Raw genomic sequence first — 27282 nt, 5'->3', positions numbered from 1 at the left:
ACTTAAAGCAATTATTACACATACCAAACTGAGTGGATGAAGAAGGCTGCAGCTTTACTGTTATTAACAGAAGATTAATCAACACTGGTGAGAGACAAATACACTCCCGGCACCAAACTGGTGCCCCATCTGGGCTGCCAGCCATGTTTCCTAGCAAGGCAGCCCCTTATGCCTGGCCCCCCACTGTGATTTCCAAGCAGGGGGACCCCACCCGGGCCAACAAGGTCGCCCCTACCGGCTCGTACACCCACCACTGGCATGAGGTAGGACACTTGCCTCATGCCCCACCATAAGGCTGTGTCCTTCTTCACGAGAAAAATGTTTCAAGGGCCTCTTGAATGTTGTTATTAAAGAGGTAGTATCTGGTCTCCGAGAGGTGTAATCTGTTCTGTCAGTATAGGCCGTCGCATGTCTCATCGGCCCATTCGTGCTGGGGGGTAGATTTTCAGACGAGCGCGAACAGCCTACTTTTGTTTGCGCTCCAGGCGCAAACAAAAGTACGCTGGATTTTAGTAGATACGCGCGTAGTCGCGCGTATCGGCTAAAATCCTGGATCGGCGCGCGCAAGGCTATCGATTTCGTATAGCCTGCGCACCCCGAGCCGCGCAGCCTACCCCCGTTCCCTCCTAGGCCGCTCCGAAATCGGAGCGGCCTAGAAGGGAACTTTCCTTTGCCCTCCCCTCACCTTCCCCTCCCTTCCCCTACCTAACCCACCCGCCCGGCCCTGTCTAAACCCCCCCTTACCTTTGTCGGGGGATTTACGCCTCCCGGAGGGAGGCGTAAATCCCCGCGCGCCAGCGGGCCTCCTGCGCGCCGGGCCGCGACCTGGGGGCGGGTACGGAGGGCGCGGCCACGCCCCCGGGCCGTAGCCACGCCCCCGTACCCGCCCCCAAAACGCTGCCGACACGCCCCCGAAACGCCGCGACGACCGGGCCCGCCCCCCCGACACGCCCCCGACACGCCCCCCTCCGAGAACCCCGGGACTTACGCGAGTCCCGGGGCTCTGCGCGCGCCGGGAGGCCTATGTAAAATAGGCTTCCCGGCGCGCAGGGCCCTGCTCGCGTAAATCCGCCCGGTTTTGGGCGGATTTACGCGAGCAGGGCTCTGAAAATCCGCCCCTTTATGTGTAAACCTCTGAGCTTAGGCGCCCATAGGCAGACTTGTCTGTTGATCTTCCTGCGGCCCCGTTTCCATAGTCTGCTTTCATTCCATTTTGTACTTGGATAATCGTACTGGCTGGGGAGAGGAAAAGGGCTGGCAAGCGACATCGTCACTGGGCGCCCGTCCCCGGCCGATGATGTCACCACGCGATCGTGCTCGAAGGGGGTTAGGGGTCGAATGCGCATCGTGCATTGCTCTTCCCCTTCCCCTCCAGCGCACCCTCCAATAAGAAATCGGGGGGGGGGGGGGGGGGGAAATCGGGTTTCCCAATCCAGCCCGCCTCGACGCAACCAATGGGCCATCACGCATGTCGGCACACGGCCCTGGGTCGTCTCCTGGAGAGGCAGGGTGCAGAAAAGGGGTGGGAAAGGAAAAAAGGAAGGGGTGCTGCAGGCTGGGGAATGGCTGGCAGTAAGCAAAATTAATGTCTCCTGTATAATGAAAGTGCCAGCCGGTGTGCGTAAATTACTTCTGCTCCCGAGGAGCAGCAAGTAATAAAATAAAAAAATTCAGGCAAGGTAGGTTAGGTTTAGGAGGTAGGGAGGAGAGGGGAAGGTGAAGGTGTTGCGTCTGTCGCTGCTCGACGCCCTCACTCCGCCCTCTTTACCTCTGTGGCGACTCCCTCCTGGTCTGATGGACGGCTGGCTGCCGCGGTGTCTCCATGCCATCTCCCTCCAGCGTCCCTGGACCGGCTCGACGTTGCAGATCTGCCATGTTGCCTGATGACCTAGGGCGCGCACGCACGCGTGCTCTGATTGAAATACCAGCAAGGGCGCGAACCTCAGGAGCGTCTCCCTGAGATGACGTCATCCGCTTCCAATATTTAAAGGTCTCTAATTCACTATCTAACTGAGTTATCGAAGGGATTGCTTCGGCTTTACTCCCAAGCTACTCTGCTTCCTCGGACTTACCAGAGGTACCCGCTCCTCGGGGACCTCGCTCTCTTCTTTACTTTCAGATTGCAAATAGGAACCGGTACTCACTCCTCGAGGGCCCATGTTCCTGGATACTCTGAAGATTCTCTACTGCCTGGAAGCTATCACTGCTACAAACATTTGTGAGTTACCATCGCTCTATCAGAGCTTTCCCTGGAACCAGGTACTCGCTCCTCGAGGGCCTAAACCTTTCCAGCTCCTGAGCTTCCTTGAGACCTTATGTGAGTTTTATCATCTAGTTCTGTTCATGAACCTTGTCTACTCTACCTACTCACTTTCTACAGTTTCTCAACAGCTCAGCCATCCTGGATCGCGGTTCCAGTGCCTGAGGGACTACAGCCCTGCCGGGCATATCAGCTCACTACTGCCACCTCTGGTGGTTTCCAAAACCTGTTTAATAAAAGAACTAATGTGCATCTGTCTCCATACTCAAGCTTAGCCGGTGGTCCCTCTCGGGATATCCTCCCGGGGGCATGGTCATCTGCCACTGCCCAGGGATTCACCACTACTATCTCAGATTCATAACAGATTGCTAACTCCTCACGGAGAACCCTAACAGATTGCTACTGCAATAATAGCATAGCGGAATATAACAGAATCTGAGACACTACAAGATAGCTGACTCTTCCTTCTTAGGAGCCATTCATTCAGATTGCTCCTCCCATCTAAAGTCCAGCTTTCTTAACAGATATAACAGATTGCTAACTCCCTAGCAGATTCTCAATAGATTCACAACAGAAGGAAGGTTAGGCAGGGGGGTTAGGGAACTGGGGAAGGCCCGATTGCGTCGCTGCGCAGACTTTGCAAAAACTCATCCCCACCTTATGTGCATGTGGATTATAAATCTGGCATGCATGTGTGCAGCCAATGGATTTTATAACATGCGCGCGCATTTTATAAAATTGGCACATCCATGTGCATGCACCAGGAACCGCACACGCATATGTTTTAAAATCTATCCTTAAGGGAGCACATAAGCAGCAGCACAACAGTAGAATGTGTGTATATGTCTGAAAGAGAGAGAAAGAGTGTGTGTGTCTGAGCTACTGGTTGGCAGTGTAATTACCTCATTGCTTGGCAACTGGTTCAAGAGCAGGTTATTTGGCAACACCAGGCCGATATCAGGCCACAAAACCAGAAGAGATATATATATATATATATAAATCTGTCATGTGTATATATACACACACACGACAGATTTAATCAAATTGCTATGGGGCCAACGAATTGAATGGATGGAAGAGGGACTGAAGTTCAGTTTGCTCATCCCTGGTCTAGGGTATGCTCTACATCTTAGTTATTTAGGGAAAAACGTGAAATTTACAATAGAGATATTTTGGTTCCAAGTCACATGATGGAGCTCTCAAGGGTTGGCTTGGCATGCTTTCGGGAGTTGTTGAAATATGTGCTGCACAGAAAAATCACAAGGGTGTCAGATCTAGAATCCGTGGGCCTGTTTTGAAAAAATCCTCCGGTCCAATATTTCCTACAATCCGCCCCGATCTCATCCCTCGCCTCAGGCAGCAGATTGCCTTGAACCGTCCCTGACTGAGTGTACACTGCACACGCAGACTTTACCATGGATTTTCAAAGCAAACTTGTGCACATACCTGGGTAACTGGCCGAGTACATGCACATTCTTCAAAGGATGTAACTAACACATGTCCACTTGTGCGCATACTCTTCCCCCTGCTATTTCATATACTTCTGTGCCGGCTCCGCCATGCAGAAAGCCTCCCCTTAGTGCACACAAATGTATGCGCAAAACAGGGTTACATGCCAACTCTGATATGCACCGAGCCTAGGTCAAATTTTAGAACTTGGTTTTAGGCACATAAATTACTTTGAAAATGAACCCCTTTATGTGTCTAACTAATGAAACATAACAAACTTTAAAAATGCAATCAAAAGAAAAAGAAAATGACTAAAATTTTGCCCATTCACACTCCAAGGTGCATATGCGTATATAAGGTTATATACGCATGCAACCAAGAACAGAAGCATGAAGCAATTTAACACAAAATAAAATTATACTAGTGAAGTTAGGAAGAAGATGGACTCAGTGGGGCCGAAACCTTAATTCTGCTTCAGAATGCTTTATATTCTGAGCGCAAGCACAGATGAGGCATGAAGTGATAGATTATAAACTTGAAGGCCACATGGGAAACAGCCAAAAAAGAGCAAGTGAAACTATTCCACAGAGCATCTGTCTAGCAAAAAAAGAGAATCCAGAGATCCTTTCCAGGCAGAAAAGGAATTCTGAATGAATTTTTATTTTCAGCTGCTCTGTCATTAGATCCATCTACAAGCCACTGGATCTTTTCCTGCATATTGAATGTTCCTTTTTCCACAAGATTCTTGTAATCCTAACAAGTGTGGTACATTGTTCCGAATAAGTCAATGGTCATCAAGGCTCGGAGATTTGAGGGTTTCGTAGATATTGGCTAAGAAATGTGGGGGTAATTTTCAAAGCCATGTTTGTGTGTATAAATGGCTTGTTATAAAATTGCCTAGGGATTGTGCACATAAAAGTTTGCTCGTAACCCGATTTTATGCACACAAAAGAGAGGCATTCAGGGGGCTGGAGTTGGAATTTACGTGCATACTAAAGAGCAGAATTAACTTTGTGCAGGTGAATTTGTGCATGTTATTTTGCATAATTTTCAAAGCAAATTTGCATGCAAAAGGTCATGTGAGTAGCTGCCCCATAATATACCCACAGGGTTATAAAGCTACCCTCCTATGTCTGTATTTGTTCTGTTAGGAGGGCAGGTGTGTGGAAGGGACAAAAATGGCATCCTGGGAATGGGGATGCAGGAGCATTGTTTGATGAAGGGTTGCCCCTATGCTGTTAGGTGTTGGGACTTTTAATCAGTTGTGTCATGCTAGTTTTGTACTGGTTGCATAGGGACGTTTGATCTTTTTGGTACGTGGTGTGCCCCTTGTGCCTTTCTGGGGATTAGAGTGTAGATAGGGTCAGAGAAGTCACTATGGGCTTCTAGCCTGTTATGGCGAGTTTGTTTTTGTACGAACAGTCCCAGGCCTTGTAGGGTTTATGGGGTCCTCTGCTTTTGTTTACCATTCTTGCCCTTTTTCCAGCTTTTAGTTGGGAAAGCAGCCTATAAATATTTTAAGTAATTAAATACATACATACGAAAATACATTCAAGAGGCCATGGGATAAATGAACACACATCTCTACCACTTTCAAATTATTCTGGTTGTTAGACTAAAAAGCCAAAGAGCATCATGTGAATACAATACTTTAAATCTTTTGGAAATAGGAAGGGGACTGATTAGATTATCTAAATACCCAGGAATTTCGATTCTCTAGGGACTAAATAAACAAGAGTTAGCAAATGTCATTCATTTTGCACCAAATTTGTATTAGATGGAAATTTTAAGCTGAAAGGGCCCAATATTCAAAGTACGTTCAGCGCTATTTAGCCAGATAAGCCAGACTTACTAAGTAGCAGCGCTGAATATGCGCCTACATTCAGCGGCCGCCATCGCTTAACTATATAAAGTCCTTTTTACGGCTAAAAGTTACATGCGGAAAAAGTAGACGTGTACTCGGCAGATCAGGGGCGGAGCAAGTTAGCCATATAACTTATACAGCTAACTGCGGATATTCTGAGTCAGCCGCACAAGTATACGTGTAAGTTTAGATGGCCCATAGAGTAGGACCAAATTTAGCGAGGTAGACTTATCCGGCCAAATGCACATATATATATGTGTATATTCAGCAACTTCGCCATGCTGCCGAATATACATCATGACTTAGCCGGATTAGTTCTAACCGGTTAAGTTACTTACACGGCCAGTTTTGAATATCTACCCCTGTGTATTTTAAGATTTCAGGTTTTATACAGGCATTCAAGTTCAACCTGCAACAATGGCAAGAATCAGCTTCTCATTTGAATCTAGAGGTGGCATTGTCTACTTTTTGCCAGGTGCCAAAGTCTCCATAAGAGAAAATTTACACTGTCTGAATATTAAGACATGTTAAAATTTATTTGTCCTCCAAGCTTTGTGAGAGTTCACTCAATGATAAACTGTGTGGATGTGTCTGTGGCAGAAATTAGTAAAGCTGCCATTTGGAAGCTAGTACATGCCTCTAGTAAAGACAAAAGATACAACAAAGGTATTAATTGAAAAAAAATCCCCTAGAGTTATGGACAATATAGGATTATTTCACCCACTCTCAACCCATTCAGACATCTGCAAACTAAGCAAACTGCATTCTCTTTTCTTCTTTTTTCTCCATAGGACAAAAGGCAAAGTGCTGACAACACAGCTCCACTGTACGGGTTGGCAGTGTGTGGAATAACCTGCTGGTCGAGGCGATTAAAGTGTTTTAGTGACGGTTTATGTGGTGGGTTACATTTTTTCACATTTTAGAAGTGACATAAGGGACTGAACGAGCAATGAGCTGCGGGGTTTGGCAGTTTTTGTTTATAGACTTGAGGAAGATTTAGAATTTCTCCCTTTGCTTTTCTAATGAAGGTCATGAATTATACATACTCAATATAAAATCCCTACAACCCGAGGAGACGTCCTGCTCTGAAATTTCTTCAAAAAATCCTTGCCTTGAGCCCTTTGGTAGCTTAGTGTATTTTTGAAGATTATATCTATGCATATGAACACTGTTGGTTACAAAGCCCCCTGAAGAAGCTGATGCACAGCGAAACAGTGACCTCTGTCGGGGTACACGTTAGAAGTTCTGTGTGTTGTAATTGGATGTGTATTTATGAGTAGCTTTGTACTTGTGATACATTTTCATTTCAGATGGGACGTGTGGGAGTATTTTAGGTAGTAGATATGTGTGGATGACAGGCATGAGTATGATAGTTTGCTTAATGTTTAGTTTTTGTATTTAAACATTATTGCACTTCAGGGCAGCTAGTCAGGGAATGTTTGTGATTGTTGGTATTGGTTTTTGTTAAACTATTTTTAATAATTTTTGTTAAAAACTACTTTGGTCACATGTACAATAAAAGTGTTTTTCATATTGATTGATTGATTCCCTTGAATTTCTATTCATGCCTCTAGTAAATAACACAATATACACACTGAGAGAGTCTACTGTATAATCTAATACATACTATAATATGTATTAGTAAATAACAGACAGGCATCAATGTTCAGAAGAAGAGTTCTACAAGCTGTATTTAAACATATTTAAATGTATTTATTTAAATGTATGTATTTAAATGTATGTATTTAAATACAAAAACTAAACCTGAGTAGTGGGCTGCCAAGGCAATTCCCAACATGGTACAGGCTGGCAGAGACCTAACAGAAGAGGAATTTCTCTTACCTGCTAATTTTCTCTCTTCTCGGTCCACTTTAATAAGGATGTTTAGCAAGATCTGGTCTAGGAAATAGGGTAACGTGAGTTTATGCTCAAATTCTAACATCTCAGATTTTTCAAAGTGTCCTCATACCTATAGTATGGGTTGGAGAAGTGCTTGGACTTAGGGAAGAGCAGTAGCGGCAGAAGAGAACTTGGAAAGAAGGAGATATTATAGAAAGTTTTCCCCAAGAAGACTGGCATTAGTCTGCCAAGCTAGCAGATGGCATTGTACCCTACTTGGTAAAGGCTGTCACAGATGTAACAGAATTAGGTTAATTTGCATAGTTTGGTGAAAATCAACAGTGATTGCCTCTATACTACAGAGAAAGTCGCAGTTATGCTGCAAATTTTGCAGTGATGCCAAGAGAAGGGATGATAAAGAGAGTGTTTGTACTCTGGGTTCTGATGGGGCATGCAAATTTAAAAACAAGCAAAGGCATCATTTTCTCTCTGACATGGGAAACCTTCCTTTGAAGTATAATAAACCTTAAAAACAGTACCCTACCCTGTAATGTATGCTGCAAAATGACCAGTTACTCTGAAAGCAGCTAAAGCAGACCTAGGAACTGGGACAAGGGTCTCATCTCAGTATTGGAATTACTAGACTTCTCGGTGACATTCAACACAGTTGACCACTCCACTTTGCTATTACAACGAGAAGAAACAGGCATCAGTAGTAGAGCATTAGTCTGGATTAGTATCCTATTTATCAGACAGACAGTAATCCATTCAATTCACTGGATCCTCCTCCCCACCCTGAACTCTAACCTGCAGGGTCCCTCAGGGATCCATTTTGTCATTCATTCTTTTCAATAGCTAACTCAAACCGTAAGAACATAAGAAATTGCCATGCTGGGACAGAGCAAGGGTCCATCAAGCCCAGCATCCTGTTTCCAACAGAGGCCAAACCAGGCCACAAGAACCTGGCAATTACCCAAACACTAAGAAGATCCCATGCTACTGATGCAATTAATAGCAGTGGCTATTCCCTAAGTAAACTTGATTAATAGCCGTTAATGGACTTCTCCTCCAAGAACTTATCCAAACCTTTTTTGAACCCAGCTACACTAAATGCACTAACCACATCCTCTGCCAACAAATTCCAGAGCTTTATTGTGAGTTGAGTGAAAAAGAATTTTCTCCGATTAGTCTTAAATGTGCTACTTGCTAACTTCATGGAATGCCCCCTAGTCCTTCTATTATTCGAAAATGTAAATAACCGATTCACATCTACTCATTCAAGACCTCTCATGATGTTAAAGACCTCTATCATACCCCCCCCCCCTCCAGCTGTCTCTTCTCCAAGCTGAACAGCCCTAACCTCTTCAACCTTTCCTCATAGGGGAGCTGTTCCATCCCCTTTATCATTGTGGTTGCCCTTCTCCATCGTAATTATATCTTTTTTGAGATGCGGCGACCAGAATTGTACACCACTAGCTTAACTGATTCAATTTCTGAATCTAAAATTCTAAAATGCAGATGATGTGCAATTCCTGATAGCTACAGAACTGGACCTTCAAATAGCTATGTGAAATCTATCTGCATCTCTTACAGCCATCCAAGATTGGGCTACAGACAATGGGCTCGGCCTGAATCTAATCAAAACAGAATTCTTGTCAGTACAAAAAATGAACAACCAAGTCCCCAACATGAAAATTCCTTTTAGGATCCATTAACTAGTATTGAAATCACAAGCATAGCACCCTGGGATCCTGCTAGACTCTGAATTAGCCAAGGTACCTCAAACTCAAGCAACTTTCAAAAGCTGCCATGCAAACTGATAGCGTACATCTGGAAGCTAAGTCTGCCCATAGTAGACCATGCCGTGATGACATCTCAGATGCACTACTGCAATGCACTATAAAAAGGCCCTACAAAAAAAGGCTTTCATTGACTTCAGCTAATCGAGAACACCTCAGCATGCCTAATGGAAGGTTATAAACAACGAACACTGACCTTACTCCTACTCTACTAAAATTTAACTGGCTCCTAGTGCCCTATAGTGTCAAACTTAAAACTTTATGCCTAATGTTCAGACACCTACAGAACAAACTTTCTCTCCCTACACACCCTAAGGTCATTAGAAGAAGCTGCTTTAGTTACCCCTTCCTGAAAGGAAATAAAGTGCTGACACCAGACAGAGGGTTTTCTGAGGAATAGCACCTCTACCCCAGAACTTACTACCAGAAATGCTTCACCAACTGAAAACTACCTCTTTTTAAGGAAGCAACTGAAAATTGCTTTTTTGGTCAAGCATTCCATGATAAGAACAAATGATACTAATAACTAAAAACTAATCCACTAGTCTTATGCATTAGTATCAGTTGTATGTAATGTCATCCTATATGTCAATTAACTATGTCAATATTATTTACTTTCATATGTACCATTTATGATAGATTAGATTTTTTTGTACAATGTACCTATGGGTGATCTGTTAATTTATCTGCTCCAATCCCACGATTTATCTGAATGTGCATTATTCATGAAAGATATACTAGTAGCTTAAATCTATATTCAGCTCTTTAGGTGAAAATTTACTTTCAGAAAGATGGTTAATAAATCATCTTAATAATAATAATAATCCTAGATAAGCTAATAATTCTGACATCATTCAGAAGATAGAAAAACACTTTTCAATTAGGGTCATTGCTTAAATGCTCATTAAATATTGCCTGGAAACTTCACCCACCCCACCTCAAGAAAATCATACCTTGGGGAAGAGTGGCTACCCTAGCACAATTTGGCCACCTCCAAGAAGGTCTCCTGCATAATCATTATGTGTCTGGGAGTGGCACCACCGTGCAAGTGGGCAATCCTGCCATCACACACTGTTCCTCCTGCCCGCAGAATGCCAGAACTGTGAAGGATCATTTTTATAACCTGTGAGCCAGCTGTACTGCTCTCATGTCTATGCTCAGGGAAGACCCAGCAATTCTGATACAACTCTATGGAATATTTCAGATGAAAAATTTTGGGGTAAGGGATGGCATCTTTCTCTGACTTAGTGGCAGAATTACAACGCACAGAACATACTCTATTTATATCTTCAGTTACATCGAAACATGTCCCAGCATAGTAGTTCAGGATGAAGGCCTAAACTTCTATTTTGACTCACAAGATTCCAAACAACAAGATAATCTCAATATATTGATATTTGGTAACAAAGTACTTGGGAGCTGAGAACTCTGATAAACCATTTGATAATTGAAGCTCATAGCTCCAAGTTAATTTTATTCAGGAAGAATAAAGGAAAGAGGATGTGTCATGTTGAGTCATCCCAATGGTCCACATAGCCCAGCTTCCTATCTCCAATAGTGACCAATTGTTACGACTGTCGCTGCCCGACGTCTCCACTCCGCCCACCTTACCTTTTTTGCGACTCCTCCCGCGGTTGATGGACGTCTGGCTGCCGCAGCATCTGCCTGCCGTACTCTCCAGCGTCCCCGGTCCAGCTTGGGCACTGCATCCCGCCATGTTGTCCAGGTACCATAGGGCGTGTGCGCCGTGTGGCCCTGCTTCTTATTCTCTCTTTGGCGCAAACCTCAGGGGCGTCCCCCTGTGATGACATCACGTATCCTGGATACAAAAGCCTACACTTTTTGCTAGCTAATCGAGTTAGCAAGGGATCTCCGTACGGATGGGATTCGCTCTCCATACCTAGCTACTCTGCCTTTCCAACTTTTGGACTTTATCCTAACGGGGTACCCGCTCCTCGGGGGCCTCTCTCATTTCTTTCAGGGCGCTGTCTGGAACCGGTACTCGCTCCTCAAGGGCCCATGTTTCTTGACTCGCTGCCTGAACCTATCACTTCTGCTTGGAAGAAACCGCTGTCTACATTATCAGTGAGTTACCAACTTTATTTCCTCAGAGCTGTTCCCTAGAACCAGGTACTCGCTCCTCGAGGGCCTGCCTCTATTCCAGCTTTTGTGTCACCTTCCGGGAGAAACCGCTGTGTGAGTAACTTCACCAACGAGGCTCCATACCAGAACCCTGTGTATGCCTCACTGTACTCCCTATCTCAGGTTTCTCCACTACAGCAAAGCCATAGAGGGAATCGCTGTTCCAGTGTCCTGAGGAACCCTAAGCCCAGTTGGGCTTCATCTCTACTCACTACTGCCATCTCTGGAGGCTTCTCAACTCTGTCTAATAAAAGATACAACTCTGTGTTGTGTGTCCCAAAGCTGAGCCTGACCTGTGGCCCCTCTCAGGACTTCCCCCCATGGGCGTGGTCAGCTGCCACAGTGTCCAAGGGTCCACCCAAAACCTTACAAACAATAACACCAATTTGGGTCCCTATGAAGAACCCAGCAGATCTCAAAGAATGGATTCATTCCTTATTGCTCACTCCCAGGAAAAAGTGATGGCTTTCTTCAAGTCTACTTGGCTAACAATTTTTTATGGACTTTTCTCCAAGAACTTGTCTAAACCCCTTTTAAACCTGGCTATGCTAGATTCTTTGCCTATATCCCTCCAGCAACAAATTCCACAGCTTGATTGTGCATTGAGTAAACAAATACTTTCTCCATTTGTTTTAAACTGCTACCTAGTTTCATGGCATGTCCCCTACTCTTAGTACTATCTGAAAGGATAAATACCATTCCTTATTTTCCTGTTCCACACCATTCATTTTATATACTTCTGTTATTATCTCCACTCAGTGACCTTTTCTCCAAGCTGAAGAGCCTTAGCCTTATTTTTTATCAAAATGTATAATCCATCAATCCAGCAGAGGTCTCGGAGTACATCAATAAAAATAGTAGTCATAAAAAAACCAAACATAAAACACAGTTAAAACGAAGAAAAAAAATCAATGAAAATAAAAAGCAATCTAGAAATGTTCCTCTGCAAAAGCCTGTGCATAGAAATAGGCTTTAACCTGTTTGCTAAATTTAAGATATTGCTACAATTCTAAGTTCCTTGGTTAAAGAATTTCATAATAGTGGCACAGCAGCAGAATAAGAATGTGTCCTTGTCTCAACCACTCGATAAGCCGTAGAAGCAGGAACTTGCAAAAATTGCGACCCAAGAGATCAGAAATATCATGCCGGCAAATAACCAGCTAAAAACAAATTACAAATGTATAGGAGATTCATCAAAAAAAGCTTTAAAAGTGATTGATGCAGTCTTAAATTGAACATATCAAGATACAGGAAGCCAGAGCAAAGCAAGTTATCTAGGAAAAATATTCATAATGAGAAGCTCTAGTTAAGTGTCTAGCCATGGCATCTGTATCAACTGAAGAACATGCAATAAACAATCAGGTAACCCTAAATATAAAGCATTACAATAATCTAAAATGTGATAGAACAATTGCTTGCATCACGGAATGAAAATAAGCTGTGGAAAAGAAAAAAAAAAAAAGGATTTATCTGACGAACCAGCTTCAATTTAGAAATACCCCTTTGGCTACTGCCTTAATCTGAGATCTCATTGATAAGCACGTGTCAAGAACCTGTTTAATCTTCTTTCAAAAGACTGCCGTTCCATCCCCTTCATCACTTTTGTAACCCTTCTCTGCATCTTCTCTAGTTCTACTATATCTTTTTTGAGATGGGGTGTCTGGACCTGCACACAATGCTTAAGGTGAGATCATACCATAGATCAACACAGATGCATTATGACATTCTCATAGTAACATAGAAACATAGTAATGACGGCAGAAAAAGACCAAACGGTCCATCCAGTCTGCCCAGCAAGATACTTATGGTAGTAACTGCCACTCCGTGCAGGATACCTCCAAGCCTTATCTTAAGGGTAGCAATATTAAAAATTTAAACCAAGCAACTGTCAAACCCACAACAAAATTACTGCTAGCAACATTTTTACAGAGTGAGCAGTCTTCATACAATGCTGCTGCTTGAACGTTCTTCGCTTTGAACTGAGCCATAGAAGCAGTCCTGCACTTTTCCCCTAATGTCTGCATATCAGTACCCCAGGACCTACAAATCAGGACCCAGCATTGGCTATCGTCTGAATCCAATTCCCCTTTTCTCCTTTTGTGGCCTGTGTGGATTTTCTGATATTTGTGAGAAGTTTATCTTCCTATCGAAACATTTTCCACATTTAGTACATGAGAATGATCTTTCTTCTGTGTGGATTTTCTCATGATTTGAGAGGTATATCTTTCTAGCTAAACATTTTCCACATTTACTACATGAGCATGGTCTCTCCCCCATGTGGATTTTCTGATGCAAGGTTAGTATGTAATGATGCTTTTCCCACACTCAATACATGTAAATGGTCTCTTTCCTGTGTGGATTTTCTGGTGCAAGATTAGTAGATACTTAGTAATGAAGCTTTTCTCACACTCAGTACATGTAAATGGTCTCTCACCTGGGTGGATTTTATGGTGTCGTGGGAGGTGATTCTTTCTACTTAAACGTTTTCCACATTTAGAACATTAGAATGTTTTGTCTCCTGTGTGGATTTTCTAGTGTTGAGAGAGATCTTTTTTCATAGTGAAACTTTTACTTCACTCAGTGCATGAGAATTTTTTTTCTCCTTTGTGGATTTTCTGATGTCTTGAGAGGCTTGTATTTCTACTATTTTTTGTTATTTATTTATTTATTTTTTTAAATTTAAAAACTTTTCTATACCGTCGTTTAGTAATACACCATCACAACAGTTTACAATTAGGCACGTATATAAGTTTGGTTTGTACATTTATCTAGGGGGTGCCAATCAATTTTTCGGTTACATGTTTCAATAATCTATTCTATATGGACAGTGGATTGGAATTACCATTTATATGATTCATTGGATAATCATATAAGTTTTATGATAAAAATAGTAAAGAAAGCAGTTATGCTTTTAGGTGATTTTCATCTGTGAGTAGATGTTCTTACTCATTGACCTCATTTTCCACACTCAATACATGTAAGTCATTCCTCTCCTGTGTGGATTTTCTGGTGCAAGATTAAAGTAAGTTTAGTAATGAAGATTTTCTCACAGTCAGTACATGAAAATGGTCTCACTCTTCTGTGGATTTTCTGGTGCAAGATTGGTATATACTTACTAATGATGCTTTTACAACAGTCAGTACATGAAAATAGTCTCTCCTCTGTGCAGATTTTCTGATGAGATGTTAACATATACTTACTAAAAAAGCTTTTTGTAGTTTGAGAACATGAGAATGGTCTCTCACTAGTAGGTATTTTTTATGTTGTCTTAGATCATCCTTGAATATGAAGATTTTGCTTCATTCAAAGGCTCTCCCTGTTGTGTGTGTTCTTAGGTGGATATTTAAATTGCTCTCCTATTTATTACATAGAAATGGAGTTTTGATTGTGTGGGATTTCTGGTGTAATATTAAATGTGATTTCTTACCAAAGCTTTTTTCACAGGAGTCACACAGAAAGGATTTCTTCCCTTTCTCCTCCCTCTGGTGGAGGTCAGAAGTCATTTGATCATGGCTATTACTTTGGAAGGGACTCTCTGCACTCAAGTGTTTCCGATGCTCAGGGATGACTGTGCTCTCCCTCTCACATGCATTGCCTCTATCTGGTGATTCTCCCACAGAGTCTCTCAGCTTCTTCTCTGATTCCTTGTGTCTCTCCTCTCTGCCCCCTGGGAGACATTCTTCTATGTGTACCACATTGCACTTCTCCACATTAAATTTCATCTGCCACTTAGTTGCCCAGTTCCCCAGACTGGCATGATCCTTCTGCAGTTTCTCACAGTCCTGTCTTCTTTTAACAACTCTGACTAATGTGTCATCTGTTTTGCAGATCATTTTACATAAATGTTAAACAGCACTGTTCTCTGGGGAACTCCACTATTCACCCCTCACTACTTGGAAAACTGACCATTTATTTTGAATCTGTTTCCTATCTTTTAGCCAGTTATCAACCCACAGTAGGATCCTGTCCTGTGACTTTTAACTTCTTGAGGAAACTCTCAAGAGGGACTTTGTCAAATGCCTTCTGAAAATCCAGATATGCTATAATGAGCGTCTCACCATTATCTACATATTTGTTCACTCCTTCAAAAAGGTCTAAGAGATTGGTAGGGCAAGACTTATTTATTTATTTTTATTTATTTATTTAATTTTATATACTGGCAACCGTTTGCACATCGTGCCGGTTTACAGATAACTTACAACAAGGATATATAGGCAGAGCCTTTACAAGGAACAGTGTATAACATAAGCTCAAAAACAGAGCAAATAACTAGATAACTTGTGGAAGGAGGGGGTGGTGTGATCGAGACAGAGGAGGGGGCAGGGGAGGGTGAAAACTGGTACATAAGGAAAAAATATGTACAGGGGTCGAGGGATTATTGACATATACATAGGTTATATACAAAATTGTATAAGCGCGTAGAAACTCAGTACTTGAGGTGAGAAAGTGTGTATGGTTGCGTTAAGTGACAAATATTATGTGCTGGAGGTTAGGTGACTCCATTTTCCCCACTAAGACATCTCTATCCATATGACCGGTAAGTCTCATTTTAAGAATGGCCTCTACTATTTTTTCTGACACTGCTGTCAGTCTCATTAGTCTATAGTTTCGTGGCTCACTCTGGCATTACACTGGCCACACTCCAACCTCCAGGCACAGTGACTGATTTCAATGATAGTTTACAGAGTAACAATAACAGGTCTGCAATTTCATATTTGAATTCTTTTACAACTCTGGGATTAAATACCATCGGGGCCTGGTAATGTGTTAATCTTTAATTTGTCATCTTCCAGTTATTTGCATCAGTTCCTCTGAATCATCACTGTTTCCCCAAAGTCCTCCTCAGCAGAGACCAAAACAAAAACTAATTTTGTTGGGTTTTTTTTTGTTTCGGCCTGTTCTCCCTGAGTGCCCCTTTTCCCCCAGTCATCTTGAATAATTCAAACACCTCTCTAACAGGCTTCTTGCCTTTGATGTACTTGAACAGGTTTTGTTAGTAGTTTTAGCTTCTATGGCAGGTTTCTTCTCAAATTCTCTCTTGACCTGCCTTATTAATGTTTTCCACCTAACTTATGAATGTTTGTGTCCTTTCCTCTTCTCCTCATTTGGAGCTGCCTTCAATTTTTTTGAAAGATGCCTTTTTTTTTTTAAGAATCTTTTTCATCTTACCATTTAACCATTTATTTCTGGGTTTTCCAGCCAGTAACTATATACATGTGATATTGGATAAAACTGCCAATACTGAACAATCAGAATTCACGGGATGAAACAGAATTAACATCTCCTCCCTAAAAGCACACTATATGGTACTCTCTCTGACTCAGTGTACCAGCTGCCCAGCCTTCACATGAAAATCAAAGAAGTCTCCCAATATCGCCATTGTGCCAGGAACATTTACCATTCTTTCCCATCACCACAGTAAATACTCTCTCTTCTTCCACATTCCTACCCTCGCCATACCACTCAGGACAGGCACATCACTCCCAGATTGCTCTACGGGTTTAACCCCAAATCTCAGCACCCTAGGAAGGAATGGGTTCACTCCCTTAAACTTTATTCAGAACTCTTTATGCACTCAGTCTTCTCACTCAAAATTCACATCCCAAAGGGACATGCCATTTCATTGCACAGAGCTACTCCTGACTCACTGCACCCCTGATCTCCCCTCGGTTTCCACACTTCTCCATTGCCATAGCAAGTAGGACTTCCTGGCATCCACCACATAAAGGACCTCTTCGGGCACTCTTCACGTCGGAATCACTCCCCCAGGCTCTGGTTTCTCCTGGACATTTTTCTCATGGGGAGGAACAGCCTTCTTCATCACCCCAGCTTCTGGCCATTTCCTCATAGAAAGAGAAAACCCTCTCCACTCCACAGCCCTGGGCCTCTCCCCCTGCAGGGCCCTGCTCCCACTGGGAGGGTTCCCAGACCTACCAGCCCACAGATTGGCCACTTCCAAGCCACTGCATCCTGGAGGTCCCTTCCTACACCAGCCCCACACAGAAAGGGCAGGATCAAAAAAGCAAGACCCCACCAGATCTTTCCCCTTTTATATCTCCTGCTCAACCTTTTTCCATCACCACCCCTTAAAACAAACCACACCAACACATCATGTTTCAATGCTCACTTCTCTAAAAATACCTGCCAGTGTTCATTTGCTATTACTACATGTAGTGACATTCAAACATTTCCCCAAAAGGTCTCTCTGGTCTCCCCTACCCAGAACATCTCATGCAACTAGAAACCAAACAGAAGGGGTCTCCCCGCTCTTGGCTATCCCTCATGATCTAGTGTAAAAGCTGTTCTAACTCTTTTTTGATTGGGAGCACCAGCAGTCTTGTTCCAAACTTGTTTAAGGTTGAGCCCATCTCGTCAGACTAGGTTCCCCCTTCCCCAAAATGTTCCTCAGTTCCTAACAAATCTAAAACCTTCTTCCCTGCACCATCGTCTCATCCATGCATGCATTAAGACTCCGGAGCTCAGCCTGCCTCTAGGATCTTGCATGTGGAACTGGGAGAATTTCTAAGAATGCTTCCTTGGTGAGGTATTTGAAGAAAGGCTAGCAACATTTCTGTATGCTGCAGAGAGAATTACTTTACTGGCTTTTGCATTGTACTTGTACAGACCACCTCTTTCCCTCCAAGTTCAGTAACTATAGCCTTTACTGTTGCAGGGGGTAAGCAAGCACTGGGTGGGACTGCATATTCATTCCACACTTCTGGATTCTGGCTGAATCTGAAATGTCATTAATTATAGAATTCACTCTTACCCTGACTGCATTTTTGTGCCTGCCTGTGAAATGGGAATTACTTTTATTTTGCTTGCACTAAAAAAAATAAATAAATAAAAATTGGCTGACCATTTGATCTATGCAGTTAGGCATACATTGATAATTTTTGTTCTCTATATAGCCTATTGGCAATGCCTGGTAATTGTCACTGAAATATTAGAAAAACTCACAGACTCACTCAGGGGAATAATAAAGGAATATGCCCAAATTTGGGATGTTTATTGGAAATATCATAATATATTTAGGTTCTCTGATATTAATCAGATAACAGTTTAATATGTAATTATTCTGACTTATGATCAATTTGAAAACGGTCTGGTTGAAATATAGCTTATCTGCATATGGCTTGTACCTTAATTACATTTCTTTTGTGTAGTTGCCACTTGTGTTTATTTAAATTAAGCTTTCTATTTAATGAAACACACCAATGTAATTTGTTATAGCCCTTGATGTCTACAAGTTAATGGTTTTGTTGAGAACAGGAAAATCAAGAAACGTCTTTTACAAAAAGCAAGAAATGCTGAGGAAGACCATTAGCTTGTCCCTTGCTGAACTGCAGGGTAACCTCTTTGAGCCATGGAACTTGCACCAGAAGAATTACTGTTCAATTGTATGTTGCAAACAGAGATCCCATGTTAGTCTTGGATCCTGAGCAACCCCATAAAAGGATCACTGAAATAAACAGGACAAATAAAACAAAGAATATATTGTCAAGCACTATGAAGACATTGAAGGAATTAGGGTAGAGGCATTACTTACAAAAGGATTCTTGAAAGTTTCTAAACCAAGTTTAGAAGTTTCTAAGAGTCCTAGGAATCATTCTGAACTTCTCAGGAAAGATAATCAATGTACCATGTAGATTTAATGAACTATGTTTAATGTAACAGAAGGACTGCTGGCACCTTAGAGACTAGCCAATTTATTGAGGCATAATCCTTTAAAGACAACTTTTCTTAAAACAGAAGCTTTTGAGTCCACTTGTCTTCAAAAGCTTATGCCGCAATAAATCTGTTAATCTAGAATGTGCAACCAGTCTCGGTTTCATTTTTTGCTACTGAAGTCTAACATGGCTACCCCTCGGTACATTTAATATAAATAAGTGTTAAAGAAAACGTTCACTTATAGCTGTTTATGTTAAACAGTCATTTTCATGTAAATACAAAGTCCATGTTATCCTTTCAATTCTCAATTTATTCATAAAATAGGGAATATGCTATTGTAGCAAGTTATAATAAACAAGGTTTCTGCCACCATAAGCTTATCATGTGTTGGAGCCTTAAAATGTGCATTGAGAAGCATCTGGGTCTGAGTGAATTGTTTTGGACCTGACCAAAATGGGTTTTCAACCCTGCAGTGACTGCAAGCCACCGCAGCCAAGGTGAAAGAATATAAAAATCCATTAAAACCCCTGTGTATTCTCCTGTGAATGACAAATGTTCTGCAAGAACCAGCATCCAGCACTCACAGTGTTAACAACTGTTTAGCTTGCCCAGGGAACAGCACTACATAGCCAGCAGAGGAAGAAGCTAAAGGAATGCTGGGAGACCATTTTGTTATGATCTACTCCTCCAGAGGGGAGGAGTTAGCAATCTGATAGGCTTTGGCTCCTGTGGAAGGAGGAGTTAGCAATCTGTTATGAGTGAGCTCCCCTGGTGGGAGGAGCTAGCAAGCTGTAGAGGTTTGCTCCTCCAGAGGGGAGGAGTTGGCACTCTGTTAATCTCCGTGCTGAGTTGCAATCTGTTATGGTTCTGATGTCTGATGGGTGGAGATATCAGATGAGCTAGTACTCTGTTATGCTCAGCTCCTGAAATGGGAGGAGTGAGCACACGTAGTAAATAGGTGAATCCTTGGGCTGATGGCAGAAGACAGCATCCCCAGGAGGATATCCTGAGAGGGACCACCGGCTAGGCTTGAGTATGGAGACGGACACAGATAGTTCTTTTATTAGTCAGGTTAGTAGAACCACCAGAGGTGGCAGTAGTGAGCTGGCTGAAGTACCTCAGATTCTGGAACTGCGATCCCAGGATTGCTGAGCTGTAGGGAGACTATAGATAGTGAGTAGACAGGGTATTCTGTATACATAGCCAGTAGTAGATGACAATCTCACATAAAATCTTAAAGAGGCTCAGTAGCTGGAAAGAGCTAGGCCCTCGAGAAGCGAGTACCTGGTTCCAGGGACAGCTCTGAGAGAGCGGTGGCAACTCACGATTGTCTGTATCTGTAATAGCTTCTAGGCAGTAGAGAATCTTCAGAGTCTTCAGGAACATGAGCCCTCGAGGAGCAGGTACCCCTGGTAAGTCGAGGAGGCAGAGTAACTTGGACGAATCCTTGCTAACTCGAATAGTCAGCGTAAGTGAAGACCTTTTATGTTGGAAGCGGATGACGTCAATACAGAGGAATTCCCCTGAGGTTCGCGCCCTTGCTGGTACATACTCCGGAACGCGCGCGCGCCCTATGTCATCAGGAACATGGCGGATCCGCAGCGTCGAGCCAGCCCAGGGACGCCGGGGAGAAGCGGCATGGAGACGCTGTGGCATGGAGACGCCGCGGCAGCAAGCAGTCCATCAGGCCTGGAGGGAGTCGCCACAGAGGTAGAGAGGGTGGAGCGAGGGCGAAGAGCAGGCCCGAATGCAACACATTTAAGTTAGGAAAGGCGCAATTTGGCTGGCTCGGTCTGTGCTTGTGGGGCAGGGAAGGCCAGGAGTTGGAGCCAGGAAGAGAGGAGTGCATCTGGCAGCTCTGCAATCATTTCTTCTCCTGAAGAGCTAATTATCAAGAGGGGGAGCTCAGAAGTCTGTGTTCTGAGGAAATAGAGAGACAAAGAGGTGTTCTTGCTTCATAGCCAAGCTACCTGTAAAATCCCAACAAGGAACAGAGGAGCCAAGAGATGAGAGACTGACAGGCTTCCTTTCCAAAGATATCCAGACCCAGGAGCACATGGCTGGATCATGCTCTCAAGAGATTGAGTTAAGTAATCTAAACTTTGCAGACAGAGTATTTTAGCAAAGGAGGAAAAAGGTTTATTTCCTTGCCTTTTGTCCCCAAATTCAGTATCTCATCTTAAATGCTTCAGCCTTTTAGCCAAAGTCAAGTATATACCCTTGCTGGCCAGTATAGGCACACAAGATAGGGCCGGGGGAAAAACTGGTAGATGGTGGTCTTTCTGTAAGAGACTGAAACCAGGCCAGCTTTCTGTTTAGTACCAAGGAAACCATTTGGGGAAGCTCCAACCAAAGGAGAGACTGACCTTCCACACACTGCAGTGCTCATCTGTTTGGTTCGTCATTTAGCTATCTCCACCATCAAGAGGGACTTCTTTATTTTGCAGATTGTTTTTTTCCCCCACACAATTTTGTGTTTGGGACAGGGTGCAGCCTTTACAAACTGGTGACATTGGGGTAGATCTGTTCCCCTCTTCCTTTTTTGAGTACTCGGGGTAAAGACACTTTTGGAAAGTTGTATACTTCACTTCCTCCCCCACAGCCTCTCTCTATTAGAGTTCCCTATATATATTTTTTTTAATATCCATATGATTATGTTGGTTGCCCTGGTTAACAGGCCATACCCAGTGTTATTTTTGCATTGCTTGATTTAAAATAAGAAAACTGCGAGTTTATATTATACCTCACTACTGTACTTTTCCCATTTAATATTCTGATTGGATTTACTGTCTACTTACATAATAATAGTAAAAGGATTAATTACTGTTTTATTCTGATGTGATGATTTTATCTGATCTGTGGTGCCACAAGTGAGAGATTGTCTGGGAAGGGCACAGAATTGTGGTATCGGGGTGACTGGGAACTTGTCTCATCCCCACTATGAACCCAAAGATAAATCACATTACTAAATATAATTTCTCATGTGGTACTCCCCACTCCAAGCAGAGGGGTAATTCATAGTCAGGACCAAGGGGGGAGGGGGGGGCACACTATATTAGATAATGTCTCTTTAAGAAATCATTATCCAGAAAGTTTGCTGTTCTGAATCCTTTTTGATCAAGATGTGGTTCTATTTTAGTTTCCTGAGTATCAGTGCAAGTTGGCTCATGAATAAAATAGCACTGTGCTGAGTATGTCTTTATTAAATCAAGCATCACATTCATGACCACTGCAACACTGATAACTAGGGATGTGAATCGTATTTCTGACGATTGAAAATATCGTACGATATTTTCAAAGTCGTCAGAAATCGGGAGCTCCCCGAAACCGATAGGAAAACCCCACAAAATTGTTCGTGGGGTTCTCTTATCGTTTTGGGGGAGGGCAGGAAAAACGGCACTCATAAACAAGCCCTAAACCCACCCCGACCCTTTAAAACTGCTCCCTTAGCTTCCCCCACCCTCCCGACCCCCCCAAAAATGTTTTAAAATTACCTGGTGGTCCATTTATGGCACCGGCCATCCATTACTCCTACCATGTGACAGGGGCCGGCCAATGGCACGGATACCCTGTCACATGGTAAGGGCAAAGGGCCATCGGCGCCATTTTTATTAGTGGTAGCCGACGGCCCGAGAGCGGGAGATCGCTCCCGGGACCCCCACTGGACCACCAGGTAATTTTAAAATGTTTGGGGGGGGGGTTGGGAGGGTGGGGGAGGATTTTCTTTTAATTGACTCGGGCGCAGCCGATAAAAAAAATCCCGATCGGACCGCACAAAGGAAAATTCACATCCCTACTGATAACACATTTTTCTAGTAATCCCTGTTTCTGAGTTTATTTTTGGGGATTCAACATTTTAATTTATTTATTTACTGCAAACTCTCCAGATTTCTGGCATGCAAACTAAGAGTGGGGTTTTTTAATTCTTTAAAATAAATTCTATAAAACTTCATTAAAAAGCCTTATAACGTATGTCCATAGAAAATATTTCAGAGTACCACCGACCGAGAAACAAGGCAAGTGGTTACTGGAATTTTGCCCAAGCCTTTTTCTTTATCAATCCATTCATTAATCAACAAGATTTTACCATACTAGAAGAAACACTTGTAAAGTTAATGGCATATCTGTGCACTCATCTAAAGATAAAGGGCAAAAGATAAAGACACTAGGTAGGCAGTAACTCAATAATAAAATTACTGATGTTAAGTACAAAAAAAGCACGAGAGCTGCTATAGTAAGTTACTTCCAGCATGATTGATTCCTCTTCCATATGTGGTGAACCTGCCTCTCTTTACCAGTCATTGGAAGGCAAACTCACCTAATGTTTCAAGATCATACAGGCCTATCAGGCTTCTAAAGTCTGTAATCCAGAGTATTCATTTATCAAACTGATTCCTCGCCTTTTCAAGAACCTGCCCAAGGGGAGGCACAAAGGGGCACACGAGTATAAACAATACATACACTACAGAAAACCACATGCAAGACCCACACTACGATACGAGACCAACAATGGATTTCTAACCCGTGTATGGGGAGCAAGAATGCTCATCCAGCTCAATTATAAAGCCTAGGGGCAACTCCTAAGTTTTTTTAATTATTTGCAGGGCTCCCCTACAAATTAATTATTCTTAGATTTATAAAACTGCCTTTCCCAGGGACTCAAGGTCAGCATATAATATGTCGCTCCAGCTGTAAGTACTAGCAACGGACAGACAGGTCCGCTTATAATTTGTGATTCTCTTACAAACAAGATCCATGGGAAATTGCAGTTAAATAATTTAAAGCCATTTTAAAATGACTTAGCAGTAAAATCTGCAGTTGACACAAAGGTTCACATTACTAATTGCCATGTATGTGTTTGTAATACTGCACAGGGCACAGAGAAGTTGGGGGGCGGGGCTAGAAGAGGCCCCGTTTTGGTGGGGGAGGGGGATTGAGGGGGGGGGGGGTTTAAATGTTTATTTCACATCGGCAAACAAACAAAATAAACATTAAACAAAACAATAACCAAACATCCCCCAAAAATGAAGCTAACATTTAGAGGCTGCACACCTCTACAGAAAAGTATTCTTAACCCTGCTTCTGACCTCTGTGAGATTACAAAATTCCACAGTAAATCTGAGTTTATGATATATATTTTCCACTTTGCCATACCACCTCATATATCAGTCCTTATCTGTCCTCTTTACCCTGTATTTTTACTCAACACCCCTCCCACACACCTCTGTGCTGTGGCTTATCTCTGGAAGTCCCTGCTCCCCCAGGCCCATGCTCTTTAACATGGAGCTGAAAAGCCAATGCTGCCATGAAGTCTTCTACTAGAAGACACGTCCATGGCTCTCTTTGCTCCTTCAATGCAACTATACTGGCTAACTCTTCTCTGCCTCTTCACATCCCCATTCCTATGGATCTTGTCCATTGCTATCTGGCATGATCTCTGTATAAACCCTTGGAGGTACAGAGCTGCCCCTTTCTGTACCCGTTTTATCTTTGACAGCGGACTAGCAGCGTGCACAGAAGAGAGGGGAGATACATTAGACATAATGACAGGCGACTCAAATTTATACAAGGAACTAATTTATACTAGGTTATATAAATTTGAGTAGCCTGTCATTATGTCTAATGTATCTCCCCTCTCTTCTGTGCACGCTGCTAGTCCTCTATCAAAGATAATTGCTCTCTATCTGCAATTTGTTTAGTTTCTTGCCTGTACACATATATGCTCCTGGAGAGTTACAGCAAGGGCACTACAATTCATCGGCACAACAAAGCAAATCCAATTAATATTAAACTCCACTGTCTATGAATACCGAAAAAAAGGGAAGATGCTGAAGTAAGTCAACGAACATTTTTTTTAAAAAAATAATTGCTTCATACCACTTTTCAGTTCAAACCTTTTTATTATAAATATGAAAATAAAAAACGTTACAAATTACATGGATACTGCTTGACTCTTCCAGCACCAGGTCAAAGAAACATTTCAGCGCAGTAAGCAAATTTTACCATCCCAACATCCCCCCTTCCCCTCCCAGGGATGGCAACTTTTAAACCGGCGTGCAGGCGCACATGTGCTCGTCGGCCTGCACCCAGGGACGCGGCTATTTTATAACATACGCATGTACTGTATATGCATGCAGGTTCTAAAATAGCCTGGCCCTGCGCAAATGCGCACTGAATTGCTAGTGGGCGCATAACTGTGCGTGCAAATCCTGCTTCTACCGCATAAGGGAGGGGATTTTTAAAGGGACGTGTGCCGACGCATTTACCAGTTTGCTCCTAGTTCGCCCAGTTAACAGATAGATCCTCCAACCCCTCCCCCCCCCCCCCCTCGGTTTGATAGCCTGTACACACCCCAGTTACCCCACACCCTTTAAAACACTCCACAATAGCTTTTTTTTTTTTTTTTTAATTACATGCCATCCATAGCAGAAATAAAGTTACACGGCAGGGGGCCTCAGCAAGCGCCAGATTGCGCAAGTATTTACTCATACATTTCTGGTTATAGTGCTGAAACGCTCATGTACTGCCTATACCCCACCAAGACCACACCCTGCCCACCCCCACCCCCCTTTTTTTTTTTTAAGAAGTTCCGAGATGTGCACGCAGCAGCATTTAAGCGCTTATCCAGGTGGCTTTTAAAATCTGCTCGGCACGCGCGAGCCCAACCTATTCGCGCAATCCCTAATTTCAGCGCGGGTCAGGCTTTTAAAATTCACCTTTAAATGAATAAGCGCAGGTATCATTTGTGCATCCATAACAGTAGCATAAACATGAGAAAATGAATGTGCAATACCCAAGAATATCACATCTATTCTAATTAGTATTCATTCAGAATCATGCTTCTTGCTCTGTGTGGTAAAGATTGCAAGCATTGGCTCCACATTTTTAAAAAGACTTTCTTCCTCTTACATATGTGTCTTATCTGCATACTTTTCAAATTGGCAAACCTGATGAAGTCAATTTCTCCAGTGCGTTAAGGATGGCGGCTCTTCATCTAAGCAGCACTGTGGTGTAGATTTCTTTGCCAATAAAAGAACCTTCCATAACCACAACCTGGTAAATTCATCTTTGAAAGAAAGACTATGGGAGTAATCGAAAATAAATTTCTTTCCATGTTAGGGGTATCAGAGTTCCTGTCACTTTCTGCACATATTCTACTATTTTCCTCCAAAACTCATTGATAATTGGTCATGACCAAAACCGATGCCCCAATGTCCCCAATACAGAGACTTACACTTAAAGCATTTGTCTGATAAAGAAAATTTTGCCAAGAATGAACACTTTTCTGAAAAATTAACATGCCTTTATTTAACCACAAGGGAACACCCTCCCTCCACACTAAGTGGCATTGACAGAATATACACTACATAAATCCAGTATCTCTGAACTTACCTCAATGGTGTGCTGTAGTGACTGGTTGTCGCCAGGTGCAGTTGGTGCTACTGCCCATGTTATATTGGCACTAGCGGACGGTAAAGAGCTGAGATCCCCATTTTTCAGCTGCTCTGCTGAATGTGACTTTGAGCCATGCCATCCTAGGACACCCTCTGAAACAGAGAGGCTTGAGGTGAGGTCACACATTTTTCTGCATTCCACATTCAGGTAGTAAACATTACACTCTCCATTTAACTATGTGCAAATCACAGGCTGCTAAAATGACCTTCTGCTGGTTTATAAACAGTGCTAAAATATTTAACCAAACAAGAGACTTCAATTCCAGGTATCAATAAGTCCGGGGACTCTGACAATGAAAGTGGGAGTGTCCAAGCAGGGAAGAGAAGAGAGGAACACACAAAGGTAAATCTCTTAATTATAAATTAATGGCCCAATGACTTAGTGGTTAGTGCTCATTGCCATGAAGTGAAAGACCTGGGGCTGTTAGTTCTGGCTCTTGCTCCTCAGGCTGGCTGGGATTGGGAGCACTGTTGAAGAAACCCTTACAACTTTTCAAGCAGGCATGGGCAGAGAACTACAGCACATTTGACAATTCATTATCAACATTAAAGAGCCATTTGATCCCACATTTGCTGTTAAATTCTTTTTTTGACTGTGCGCATCTGTGGCTGCTATTTCAAGTTCCACCACAGAATGTTTTAAAAGCTTCATGATACAAGTCTTCATGAAGACCTGAGATGTTTGGGGTGCACATGTGCGATTGCATACGACTTACAGCTTACATCTGTTCAGTTTACTAGTCAAAATTCCTTTTCCCTACACTCGGTTACTGCAGAAAGAAAACAGAACATAAAGCTTGGGAT

At 42.7% G+C, this 27282-nt stretch overlaps 1 protein-coding gene across 1 annotated transcript in view; it reads right to left on the bottom strand.

The window, feature by feature from the left end:
- OSBPL10 (oxysterol binding protein like 10) overlaps nt 1-27282 on the bottom strand; it is a 494148-nt gene that overhangs the window by 179977 nt on the left and 286889 nt on the right. The window contains exon 6 of the mRNA XM_029589416.1: nt 26417-26571. Coding sequence (XP_029445276.1) covers nt 26417-26571 — 155 coding nt within the window. The remainder of the gene's footprint in view (nt 1-26416; nt 26572-27282) is intronic.

This window comes from Rhinatrema bivittatum, chromosome 2, assembly GCF_901001135.1.
Source record: "Rhinatrema bivittatum chromosome 2, aRhiBiv1.1, whole genome shotgun sequence".
NCBI lineage: Eukaryota > Metazoa > Chordata > Amphibia > Gymnophiona > Rhinatrematidae > Rhinatrema > Rhinatrema bivittatum.
Note: the sequence above shows the minus strand (reverse complement) of the source record. Positions and strands in the feature narration are given on the sequence as shown.